We start from the raw sequence: 14,200 nt of genomic DNA, 5'->3' as shown, positions 1-14,200 counted from the left end.
GTACCTAGGATGATATACATTTAATAAGAGGTCCCTAAAGCATTTATTTACCGAATGATTCTTCGCTAGCTGACCGTACCAGCTAATTAAGAATCACTCTTTCTTGCATGTATCCACAAGAAATCTCATTGTCAGGTTTTGAATATGTGACCTTCTACATAAAGAGCATGATTTTTTTATCACTAGATCAAAGATTGATTCTAAAAAAAATTTAGATCTAGCTGTAGTATTAATAAAAGAGTTCATGCTCTTGTTTTTAATAATTAGTAAGTTCTTTCTAGACCAACAATTATAAGAAAATATAATTTTCTGCATAATACTTAGACAATAAAGCAGAGCAAGGACTGAAAACATAAATTGGTCATTGTATTGATTGAAATTTTTTTTTAACAGAGTTTACATATGTTTCATGTTTATATATGTTAATTAGCCATTGCTTTTTTTCTAATTACAAAAGAGTCTTTTACATTTCCAAATACAGCTCAATTTCAAATTTGAGTCCGAGCGAATGGGGCATCAGACCCAAATTATTCCCTTGTTATGCTTATTAAATTCACATGTACCGGAAAGAAAAGAACAGCGACAACTTGCACGGAGCCCAACCAAAAATGAAAAAGAGAAATAGCAAACCTAGCTGCCACTCCCACACCCTCCCTTCTCACTTCTCAATTCTGTCTCTTGCACTCCTTTCGGGCCTCACCTTCGAAATAATGATACTCTCTCCCTTCTCTCGTCTCTAGTTCCTCAAATGGAGAGGAGAATGAGAGAGAGGGGATGGACCGAGCCAAGAGTACTAATTATTACATCTATGCTTCCATCCCGCATGTAAGAATGCAAAAAGAATTCCACATTCCCGGGCACCTGATGGAATCAGGTCAGTTAAAGCGGAGCCAAAATCCTATTCGAGTCTATTAATTGGAATATAGGGGTTCGCTTTAATTTTAAGTTTTTTGCTACTTTAAATTAAACAGACGGTGAACTAAAAAATTGAGATTGGAGGAGGCTTGAACATTCAAATATAAGAGTAAAGCTAGGGTGTAATGTGCTTATCGAAAGGGTTTGGTGAGCACAACTCCAAAAGTATATCGGATCAACTTCAAACGTCAAATCCAAACCGTTCAAATACATGTATTTAACGAGTGATACATGTACATGCAAAATTTTGAAAATTTTGATTTTATTTGTTACACAGTCAAACGGTGAAAGAAATAACAAAAATTGAATATAGAAAACAACTTATAAATTAACTTATAAAAAGTTTATTTATTTAACCACTTGACCTCGTAGCAAATAAATTCGAAACTTTCAAAAAAATTCATACACATGCATTACTCATGAAGTGCATGAATTTCAACGGTTTGGATTCGGCGTTTAAAGTCAATCCGTAATACTTTTAGAGTTATGGTCGCCAAACTCTCTTAGTAAGCACATCACATTCTAGCTTTGCTCCAAATATAATCTAACTTTATTTTTTATTAGGGGGTTAAAAGATATTAAAATGCATATAGAGTTTTCAAAATTAATTAATGGCCACAATTACAAATTTGAATTTATAAGAGGGAGGGCTTAGCACCCTTCTCTCAACACTGCCTTCCGCCTCTGTAAATGGTCCGGATCTAACCTGACAAGGTCAGGTACCTTATCTGATCTGAATTTGCAAAGTATAATAAATATATAAAATAGTATGTGGTACCAAACTTACGTAAAAGTTGTCTAATCCCATATAACAATCTATAGGGCCTGTTCGGATGTAATCCCGAAAATACTGTTCACGTGGAAAAAAAAAATAACTAAAAATAAGTAACTGATAAAACAACAATGTAATGAACAAACATTAATGAAAAAAACATAGACTCGTACGAACTATTATCAACCAAATCCAAATCCATTGATTACCACCTTACACCTTCCTCCCAGTATTTATTGCTTATTATTTGTTTTATTTATTGGAACAAAGAAACAATGTACAGCCATGTTATATGAAAATAAGGAAGAATATCAAACAAAGCATTACATAAAAGAGAGAGAATAGCAGTAGTGCAGTAGTGCAGCACATATATAGGCATGCACATGTATATTAATCGAGGGAATAGCAGTACATTTTAAAACTATCAAGATTATCTTTGAACAACGGAACAATTGCATCAATGCTTCCATCTCCGAAGTAAGAAGGGAGAAGGAACAACATTCCTTCAGTAGCAAAGTATGTAGGCATGAAATAGTGTGGGCTGCCGCTGCCAAAATCCAAATCAAAGAATGGAAATGTTAACCAACTATCCACCTCCAAGTCAGGGCTCAAAGTTACCTTTTTCATATCAGCGGTGCTAACCAATCCCTCTTTACTGACGATGTCAGAGTTCGCAAAGTCTATGAATGACTTGAAGTAACTGTCGTTTACCTTTACCACCTCAGCACGTATCAGTTCTACTGCTTAACGGAGTGGTCCGTTAATGAGCTCTCTAACTTTAGAGCGAGGGAAAGCCCACAAAACAAGGTTGCCAAAATACTCGTTTGGCACCTTTGGATCCATTCGCATGCGTCCATTCACCGATATGCGTATTTGGGTAGTCTCGTGGCCGTGAAGGCCACGTGCTTTGGTTATGACCCTCCAGAGATGAGCTAATGTGGTCTCAAATCTACTATAGGGTTTTGGGACCCCGGTCGAGGCCTTAGCCCTGAGCTTGTTGATGAAGTCATTGGTGAAATGTACTTTGTGGATTACTATTTCTTCTTCATTTGATTCGTTATCAGTAATTGGCATAGTTTTTGCATATTTGTTGTTCATGTACTCGATATTGCGATGATCATATTGTATAAGAGGTAGCTCACGGGGTTTGAATATGGTATCACGTGTGCACAAAGGGATTGGGTCAATGGCAAGACCTCTAGTTGCAAGACCCCATGCAACAAGAAAGTTACTGGTGGCATGTCCGTCTGCAACTAGGTGGTGAGCTGTGAAACCTACAACCATGGATCCACACGTGAAACGTGTGAGTTGCACTTGCACCAGCTCCTCTACACCGTAGAGGCCCGGGTGCATGCTCTGAATTTCTTTGGTTGGTTTAGAAGGAAGCACATTTCTGAGCTTAGAGTCGACCGTGGCCTCGACAAAACGAACACCCTGGTCATTGAGGAAAATGACCAAATTGCCCTCTGCATCCTCACCAAGCCTTCCAGCCCACTCACGGTACTCTGCAAGGACCTTAGAGAGTCCCTTCTCAATGGCAATGTTAGGAGGAGTTGGAGGGTTGAAGGCATAGATAACTGCAATGTGTGTGTTGAAGGTAACCTTATCAAAAACACTCAAAGGAACATGTTGGTTTGTGCTAGGTGTACTGCCATTGTAGGTTGGCTTGACAACCCTAGAACTTTCTATGGTGATCTTCATGTATTATTTTGGTGGTGGATTGTAAATTAAGACCTAATATGCAACAACTTTTTTTATTTAGCTGCTGGTCTTCTTTATTGTCTTTCCTCCATGGATCAGCTGTGTCCTTATATAGGGAAGGGGCTTATGAAGGGGTAGCTTTGGCACCTAATCAATTCGTGTATACAAAGTTATCTTTAGGTTGCACTATAGCTAGTCAGCAGGATTGTAGTAAGACTACACATTATCAATTTTTCGAATCAAGCTGTTACTCGATCTGTACTAGTTTGGAGTAGTTGATCTCAATAAATTGATTGAATATTATATATTGCTGTACCTGTACTACACTGGACTTCTATTTAATTTGTTGTACTAGGTTGGAGTACGTAGCTGAATTTGAATACAACTGAAACCAATAACTAAACATCCACCATCTCTCAAAGTACCCGGTACTCACTCTCATCCTCTTGGGTTTATTTAATATACCAGGTACGGTTTATAATTTGTTAATTTATATAAATGCCAATTAAGAAAATAATAATGGAGATGAAAGTTGAGTTTAATACTATTTATTCATTAATAATATATTGTGCCTCTAAATGACAAAATTAATTAAATAACTGTATGACAGTATCTGCTTCATTATCTTAATTTTTTTGGTGTTTTGCAATCAAATCCTATTTAGATCGGGTAGAAGATCAGGACACAATGTAGTACAATACATTGTGTTTGTTTGATGACAAATTGACATTTAATTTATATTAAATATAATCAGAGTAGGGTTCAGACATGCAAATACCTACATATCATTCATTGCACCAAATCAGGTGCCCTGCAGCAATCAAGTATTAAAAAATTAGCAAGGTGATGGCTTGCAACTTATTGCACTAAACAAAAAAGTTTATTTTGATCAGGAGTGGTGTACATAGGATTATGAAATATCATCATTTTTGAGAAACGAGCAACAAAAGATTAGGCCCAATTTGGTGCCCCATTTTTAATATCTAGGTTGGATAAACATGTATCTACTAATACTAAATAAAAAATTTACAGGTCTGATTAACCATGCATTCAACTTCTTTGCAGAAATAAGCTACAAAGAAAATTGTATTCATTCTGGATAAGATTCTGCGAAGATCTACTTAAAACAATGGAATTTCTTCTTTGGATTCATTCTGCACAAGATTCAGCACAATATCACATCCCTAGATTACGTTTTTTTATAGGAATGTCCTTCGTTTGGTTTAATTTTTGTCGGTACCAGTATAAACTGTCCAGGATATACGCTTAGTATATAGCTAAATAATCCTCGACACTTTCTAATTTCCTTTTCTTTCTTCTAGATTATTCTGGGATGAAACTGGCCTTATTTATTAATTCACTTATGGTTGGTACAGCTAAACTAAATGCCAATCAATGATACATATTGATTAAAAGTAAGAATTACAAAATTCAAAATTCGTAAAACATTTGTAATAGAACACAATAAAAAAAAATAGTGCTAAATGATTTTGTTTTCGCCATCATTATATGCGAACTGTATGTTTGATAGGTCATTACCTAACACTACCATATTTTTGACAATCCTGGTTTTATATATATATGTTAGAGTGAGTCTATGGTACTATGCATATTACAATTTGATCCATAATACAGCTCAATATTCGAGTTTTCAAAATCCTAACAGTCGATCCGAACTGTTCATCTTGTTCTCCATATTAATATGTGTTTGGAGAACAAATTTTATATTTTTTGAAATTTGTTTACTATGTTTTTAGATTTATTGAAAATCACTGTTTTTGGATGGTCCAGAATTTTCAGATCAAGTGATTTTCTAAATATCTAAAAAAATAGTAAACAAATTTCAAAAAAATATAAAATTTGGTCTCCAAACACATATTAATATGGAGAACAAGATGAACGGTTCGGATCGACCATTAGGATTTTGAAAACTCGAATATTGAGCCGTAGCACGGACCAACCCGTGATATGCATAGTACCATAGACTCACTCTATATGTTATCTATATATATTTTTTAACAAAATATGTACTGTTTTTAGATTTAGCTAAGTGTACTTTCTTCAATTCCAATCAAACTGGTAGGCCCCACAAAATATTTTTTCAAAAAAAAAAATTGTTAATCATCTACCTAAACATGATATGATCGGATAATTTAAGTGTAAAAATAACAAGTACTCTTCACCTGAATCAGACTCAGTAATCCAAATGAATAAATTATAATTAGGTGGTTTCAATCAATCCAAGTTAACGCTACTATAAAAACGACCCCGATAGGAAGCACTCAATTACTTTTACGAGTTCATCGCCGCTGTCATTCAATTATAGATGACAGTATTAACTCCTTAACTAATGTTACTCCAGATTTGGATCACACAATCGTGCTATTCAATTATGGATCATCCAATCTAAAAATACTCCCGATCGACTTTCTGGCATTATTTAAGATGATTTTTCAGTGATGTTATAAATGGATCTGATATGTCTGTTTTAAATTGGATAGTTCAGCACAGTGCTGCTATTAGAGTCCGGAATAATTCCGAAAACAAAAGTAGATGACAGCAGGTTCTGTCGATTTTTGATACAGTCTAATCTGGATTTAATTAATTAATAGTTCTTCAAGTTAAATTCAACCCGTGGGATATTGCATACAACAAACGTTTATATATTGAGCTTAATTTTGTTCATCTGAAAAATTGAAATGCAAATTTTATTTACTTGAGTATCTTTATCTAAGATTTGAACACAAAAATTATCATAAGGGATCCACTTTCTATATATAGTTGTCCTGGCACATAAGCCGTACACCATGTAACTTATTATGGTTAATTTATAAAAAAATCATAAGAACTTCATCCTTCATGTTTCTTAAGAAAATATATATGTGCAGCTTTCTGCCATATTGTTCGTTTTGCCAATAAATTGGACCGTCAGAATCATGAAAAAAATGTAGACTTTAGATTATATGTTATTAGAGAGATTTTTGTCCGTTAAAAATTTAATTAAGTATTTTATACAAATTAAATTTTAATTTTTCCACTTCTGAGAATTAAGTCTACGTACTTGACAAACTTGAGACGTTTGACACTTAGATTATGAATTAGAGAGGCAGACACAACAAGCTATAGTCTATCTCTATACAGTGATTAAGGAGAAGTGTGCTTAGAATCTGTGGCATATAAGATTAATTCAATAAATGTAAAAACAACTGCTTCATATACTTCTAGTATTAATTATAACGTCACCATTTATTTTTTTACTCGAACAACTAACACCTACAAAATAAAATCAACTACTCAAACAAATTGATGATGTGCTGCAACCTTATTCCAATCCAGTTGATCGACTAGCTATAAGCCTATAATGCAACCTACAAATATTTTTATTCACACGAATTGGTTAGGTACAAAAGCTATCCCTTCCTAAGTACCTCCCATATATAAGGACCAAGATCTATTGCAGGAAAAGCCTATAATGCAACATAACAAATATTTTATCCACACTAGCTAATTGATTAGGTACAAAAGTTATCCCTTCCTAAGTACCTCCCCTATATAAGGACCCAGATCAAACAGGAAAAGCAACAAACAAAGGCTTACAACTTATACACAAAAGGCTTTTGCATACTGGCTAGGTATACATATACCATCCACCACCAAGATTATACATGAAGATCACCATAGAAAGTTCTAGAATTGTCAAGCCCACCTACAAGGGCAGCGCACCTAGCACAAAGAATCATGTTCGTTTGAGTGTTTTTGACAATGTTGCCTCCAGCACACACATGGCGGTTATCTATGCTTTCAACCCTCCAACTCCTCCTAACATTGCCATTGAGAAGGGACTCTCTAAGGTCCTTGCAGAGTACCGGGAGTGGGCCGGAAGGCTTGGTGAGGATGCAGAGGGCAATTTGGTCATTTTCCTCAATGATCAGGGTGTTCGATTTATTGAGGCCACGGTCGACTCTAATCTCAGAAATGTGCTTCCTTCTAAACCAACCAAAGAAATCCAAAACTTCCACCCAGGCCTCTATGGTGTAGAGGAGTTGGTGCAGGTGCAACTCACACGTTTCACGTGTGGCTCCCTTGTTGTCGGTTTCACAGCTCACCACCAAGTTGGAGACGGACAAGCTGCCAGTAACTTTCTTGTTGCATGGGGTCTTGCAACTAGAGGTCTTGCAATTGATCCAATCCCTTTGCGCGCACGCGATACCATATTCAAACCCCGTGAGCCACCTCTTGTACAATATGATCATTGCAATATCGAGTACATGAATGAAAAATATGCAAAAACTATGTCAATTACTGGTAACGAATCAAATGAAGAAGAAATAGTAATCCACAAAATGCATTTCACCAATGAGTTCATCAACAAGCTCCGGGCTAAAGCCTCTGCAGGGGTCTCAAAACCCTATAGTAGATTCGAGACCACATTAGCTCATCTGTGGAGGGTTATAACCAAAGCACGTGGCCTTCACGGCCACGAGACTACCCAAATACGCATATCGGTGAATGGACGAATGCGAATGGATCCAAAGGTGCCAAACAAGTATTTTGGCAACCTTGTTTTGTGGGCTTTCCCTCGCTCTAAGGTTAGAGACCTCATTAACCGACCACTCCGTTTTGCAGTAGAACTGATGCGTGCTGAGGTGGTAAAGGTAAACGGCAGTTACTTCCAGTCATTCATAGACTTTGCGAGCTTTGACACAGTCAATAAAGAGGGTTTAATTAGCAAGGAAGATATCAACAAGAGAATTTTGAGCCCTGACTTAGAGGTGGATAGTTGGTTAACATTTCCATTCTTCGATTTGGATTTCGGCAGCGGCAGCCCACACTATTTCATGCCTACATACTTTGCTACTGAAGGAATGTTGTTCCTTCTCCCTTCTTGCTTGGGAGATGGAAGCATAGATGCGATCGTGCCGTTGTTCAAAGACAATCTTGATACTTTTAAAATGTACTGCTATTCCCTCGATTAATATACATGTGCATGCCCATGTACTGCTATTCTCTCTCTTTTATGTAATGCTTTGTTTGATATTCTTCCTTATTTTCATATAACATGGCTGTACATTGTTTCTATGTTCCAATAAATAAAACAAATTATAAGCAATAAATACTGCGAGGAAGGTGTAAGGTGGTAATCAATAGATTTGGTTGATATATAATAGTTCGTACGAGTCTATATGTTTTTCATTAAATTTTGTTTATTAGATTGTTGTTTTATCAGTTACTTATTTCTACTTTGCATGCTGAAAGAGACAGTTGACCAATCTGCTTCGTTTTCATTGATAAAAACGCAAAAATTTCCTTCATTGTTGTGCATTGCATTGTTCTTTTATTAGTTATTTAATTTACTTAATTTTAATTTTCATGCTGAAAGAGATATTTGACCAATCTGCTTTGTCTTCATAACTAATTGGTCTACGAAGATCTTCCTGATTAAGAAAATACAATTATGCTTGTGAAACCAATCTAGATATAGTCAAACCCTAGCTAGGTATGCCAACTTCGAAAAGTTTGTTCAAGCTTACATCATTAACCGTTCAAATTTTGAGGAGCCATGTAACCTCTCAACAGTACAATACTTGCTCTGTACTACAAAATCCACAACGCTGACTGCAAAAAACGACAGGAAATTAAAGATGCGATGAAAACAGCAGGGGAATTAAAAAAAAAAACCCAGAAAAACAATATATGCACTCAAGTCAAAGTTAATTGCTGCTGTTAACTCTGCATATATAGTAGAACCAAGAATGTTTTTAACTTCAAAACTTATTGGATTAACTTCGCACAACAAATCTAAACTGTTGAAACAAATCTACTTCACGAATGATGCCTTTACATATAAAATCTATAAATTTTTGAATTGATTAAGTATGAAGTCATACGGTCAAAAATTTGATAAAAATAAATATATTAAAATTAACTTATAAACTTTTTTTTACCACTGGACTTTACACTAAATCAATCCAAAATTTATAAATTTTGCATGTAAATTCATTACTTGTGAAGTACGTAGATATCGATTTGAATAGTTTGAATTCGTTGTTTGAAACCAATCTGATAAGTTTTAAAGTTAAAGCTCACAAAAAAACTTGGTGAGCTTAAATCTGTGTACGCACACTAGTGGAAAATATGGAATCAGGATCGGTTATATACACATATCAGTATCGGAATCCAACCGATCCTGTTGAAGGCGATACTGATACTATCAGGATCGGTTTTATATTTTTTAAAGAACCGATCCAAATAGAAACTATTAGGATCGGTTTTTTAACAAAACCGATCTTAATAGTTGTTATCTAGATCGGTTTTTGACTAAGAACCGATCCAGATACGTACTATCAAGATCGGTTTTTATAAAAAAACCGATCCTGATACAAATTTTTTTTTTTCAAAAAAATTTCTGCAAAAAAAAAAAAAAAAAAAAAAATCAGGGTCGGTTTTTAATAAAAAACCGACCCTAATAGTATTAGGATCGGTTTTTTATTAAAAACCGACCTTGATTTTTTTTTTTTTTTTTTTTTTTTTAAAAAATTGTATCAGGATCGGTTTTATTGCTAAAAACCGATCCTGATAGTACTATCAAGATCGGTTTTTATATAAAAACCGATCTTGATATTTTTTTCGAATTTTTTTTTAATTAAAAATTACATATCAAGATCGGTTTTTATATAAAAACCGATCTTGATAGTATTTTCGATTTTTTTTTTTTAAATTACATATCTAGATCGGTTTTTGAATAAAAACCGATCTTGATACGTACTATCAAGATCGGTTTTTATATAAAACCGATCCTGATGTTTTATTGAGGCTAAAAAAAATATTTTTATTTATTTGACCAGCTTCCATATATATTTTGCTGGCCAGCATCCTAAATTTTTTTTTTTTGCACAGTAAGAAGCAATAATCAATTAAATATCATATACACATTCTAAATTAATTATCATACACATCTTAAACTATTACAAAAAATTCATGTACTTCATACAAAGTTTTGTGAAGCATTGCATATTATAACAAGAAATTTAAATCCAAAAAAAAAATTAATTAACAAACATACAAGTGACTAATTGGGCTATTTCTTCAATTAACACACATTTATGCAATATACACAATTATGCAATTAATGTAAAGCACAACAATAAAAAAATCAATAATTACCTCTTTTGCAATCACATCACTTGAGATTAAAAAAAATCCTAAAAACAAAAACAAAGGTAACAATTAGATAGAAAAACATTTTCCAATAAAAAATACAAAAAAATGTGTTTTAAAAGTATAATAATGAGAAAATTAGATAAAGCTAATACCATGATAGTTGATCGGCCGGATGATTAAGTAACTTGAGAGAGATGTCCTCAAAACTGTAAAACAATATATAAACACCATTAATTCATTTTTGAAACAATAAAAAAAATAAAAAATTGGCACAATTGAGCCGGAGGTGCGAGATGCTCGGATTTGAGAGGAAGAGACGGAGAGAAAGATAGAGAGACACACGGAGGAGAGAGAGAGACGGAGACAGAGAGAGAGAGTACTGAGGATTTGAGAGGGAGATACGGAGACAGAGACAGAGACGCTAAATTGAAAATGAGAGGCGCGAAATGAAAATAAGAAGAACCCTAGCTAAGCTGGTTATATAGAAAGTTATCATTAGGATCGGTTGTTTATAAAGAACCGATCCTAATAGTATCAGGATCGGTTTTTATAAAAAAACCGATCCTGATACTAATTTTTTTGAAAAAAAAATAGTATCAGGATCGGTTTTTTATTATAAAAAACCGATCCTGATACAATTTTTTTTTTTTCAAAAAAATTTCTGCAAAAAAAAAAAAAAAAAAAAAAAAAAAAAAAAAATCAGGGTCGGTTTTTAATAAAAAACCGATCCTAATACTATTAGGATCGGTTTTTTATTAAAAACCGACCCTGATTTTTTTTTTTTTTTTTTTTGCAGAAATTTTTTTGAAAAAAAAAAATTGTATCAGGATCGGTTTTATTGCTAAAAACCGATCCTGATAGTATCTGGATCGGTTTTTAGCAATAAAACCGATCCAGATAGTTTTTTTCTTTTATTTGGAAAATCTTTTCATATGGTTATGTTTAAATAAATATAAAAAATTACATATTAGAAATATAAGTTAATTATTTAATAAAAATTTGATTTAATTTTCAAATGACTTGTGCATATAATATATTTTCTTTTCATATGGTTATGCATCAATGACTTGTGCCATATAATATATTTTATTTTCCATTTCAACACTTAAATAAAATGAAGGAAGGGGATTTTTTTTTTTCAGCTATATGTTTAATTTGATTATCTTTAGATATATATTGTGGTATATGTATAATTACAATAATAATTTATGGAAGAAACTTTCTTATTAAAACAACAGTTATCGGGTTAATAAATTAACAATGGCTATTTATATGATTTTTATGTAGGAGATTCTCTCTGATTTATAACAATTGACGACCAATGTCAAATTCATTAATTTCTATGTATATTTTGACCGGTTTGAAATGATCAGATTTGCAAAGACCAATATTGTTGCTCTTTATACTAGAATTGTTATTGGTCGTCAAAAGAACGACCAAAATGACTTTAAGATTCTCAAATATCATTAATAATAAGACAATAAACTTTTACATTTTTTTTAATTAATGTATATATATATATATATATATATATATATATATATGACAAATGATGTAAGCCTCATATACATATAGTGGTAAGTATAATATGAGTAAGGCTGGGGTGCTATGGATAGCATATAGGCCTCTATGCTACGGCTCAATATTCAAGTTTTTAAAATCCAAACGGTCGATCCGAACCGTTCATCTTATTCTCCATATTAATATCTGCTTGGAGACCAAATTTTATAATTTTCTGAATTTTTTTACTATTTATTAAGCCACTTTGAAAATCGCTAATCCAACGGTTTTACTGTTTTGTGCAGCCACCGTTGGATCAACAATTTTGTAAAATACTTAATAAATAGTAAACAATTTCATAAAAATGTAAAATTTGGTCTCCAAGCAGATATTAATATGGAGAATAAGATGAACGGTTCGGATCGACCGTTTGGATTTTAAAATATGAAATATTGAGCCGTAGCATAGAGGCCTCTATGCTATCCATAGCACCCAGCCTTACTCGTATAATATATATGGTTCATCTCTCATGAGTCATGATTATTAGATACATGCATTAATTTTGGATTGAGAAAAAAAAATGCACGCTTTCTAAAATTTCTATTAAATAATTAACTTATATTTCTAATATGTAATTTTTTATATTTATTTAAACATAACCATATGAAAAGATTTTCCAAATAAAAGAAAAAAACTATCTGGATCGGTTTTATTGCTAAAAACCGATCCAGATACTATCAGGATCGGTTTTATTGCTAAAAACCGATCCAGATACTATCAGGATCGGTTTTTAGCAATAAAACCGATCCTGATACAATTTTTTTTTTCAAAAAAATTTCTGCAAAAAAAAAAAAAAAAAAAAAAAAAAAAAAAAAAAAAAATAGGGTCGGTTTTTAATAAAAAACCGACCCAGATTTTTTTTTTTTTTTTTGCAGAACCAATTTTGAAAAAAAAATTGTATCAGGATCGGTTTTATAAAAAAACCGATCCTGATAGTATCAGGATCAGTTGTTCTAAACAACCGATCCTAATAGTTTAACTATTAGGATCGGTTTTTTAGAACAACTGATCCTGATAGTATCAGGATCGGTTTTTTAGAACAACCGATCCTGATAGTTCACAAATTTGGATCGGTTGACTAAAAAACCCGATCTAACTAGTTTTTAGGATCGGTTTTGTTCAGAAAACCGATCCAGATAGGTATTAGTATCGGTTGTTTCATATAACCGATCCAGATAGGCCGATCCTGATTCATGTTTTTCCACTAGTGGCACCATGAAATACTAATATATGTAATATGCGGAGGGTTCAAATGCACCCAAATATTTGTGCACCCAAATGCACCCTATCTTTCAAATCATTTTTCTCCGTTTTCAAAGTCCGAATAGTCAATCCGAACTATTAGATGCGATCTATATATTAAGATGTGCTTGGAGACCAAATTTTACATTTTTTGGAATTTTTTTACTATTTATTAAGCCATTTTGAAAATCGCTGATTTTACATTTTCTGGACCATTGGATTAGTGATTTTTCAAAGTGGCTTAATAAATAGTAAAAAAAATCTAAAAAATGTAAAATTTGGTCTCCAAGCACATCTTAATATATATATCGCATCTAACGGTTCGGATTGACTATTCGGACTTTGAAAACGGAGAAAAAAGATATGATGCATTTGGGTGCACAAAAATTTGGGTGCATTTGAACCCTCCTCATGTAATATTATCTTCTACTATTCATCGAACTTCTAAAATTATGGTTAATTTCTCACGTAATCCTCAACTCTGCTTAATTTTTTTATTTCTCCCTCTAGAGTTTAATATTTCATATTTGACCTCCAACGCTCCAAATTCTTTCTTATTTATTAATTTATGTGCATTAATTCCCTTTAGAAGTTATCAACCTAATAATTTATCAAACTAATAATTTATATTTACTTTGAAGTTAACCTCTTCTTTTGCCTTCCCGTTAGTTGCTAGAATAATATTAAGAGCAAGAAATATATTATGTCTTAATGATAGTTCCTCGTGTTCTATTAGGTTATTGGTGCTAAGATTATTTTTATGATTCAGTTTTGGTATAAATCTAGAGGAGATGATTATTTCCTTAAATTAAATATTATAATGTCTTTTGATGTTAAGGGTCTCCTAGA

At 33.0% G+C, this 14,200-nt stretch overlaps 1 protein-coding gene and 1 pseudogene across 1 annotated transcript; one reads left to right on the top strand and one right to left on the bottom strand.

Annotated features, from left to right (window-relative positions):
* Positions 1-2,077: 2,077 nt before the first annotated feature.
* Positions 2,078-3,388, bottom strand: LOC144544689 (agmatine coumaroyltransferase-2-like; annotated as a pseudogene).
* Positions 3,389-7,042: 3,654 nt separating this feature from the next.
* LOC144544683 (agmatine coumaroyltransferase-2-like) lies at positions 7,043-8,433 on the top strand. Its single transcript, XM_078293238.1, has one exon. It carries the CDS (start codon positions 7,054-7,056, stop codon positions 8,362-8,364), a length of 1,311 nt encoding a protein of 436 aa, XP_078149364.1. The 5' UTR covers positions 7,043-7,053; the 3' UTR covers positions 8,365-8,433.
* Positions 8,434-14,200: the final 5,767 nt, after the last annotated feature.

Source organism: Carex rostrata, chromosome 26 (assembly GCF_964058835.1).
Source record: "Carex rostrata chromosome 26, lpCarRost1.2, whole genome shotgun sequence".
Taxonomy (NCBI): Eukaryota; Viridiplantae; Streptophyta; class Magnoliopsida; order Poales; family Cyperaceae; genus Carex; species Carex rostrata.
This window is presented reverse-complemented; position numbering and strand designations above follow the sequence as displayed.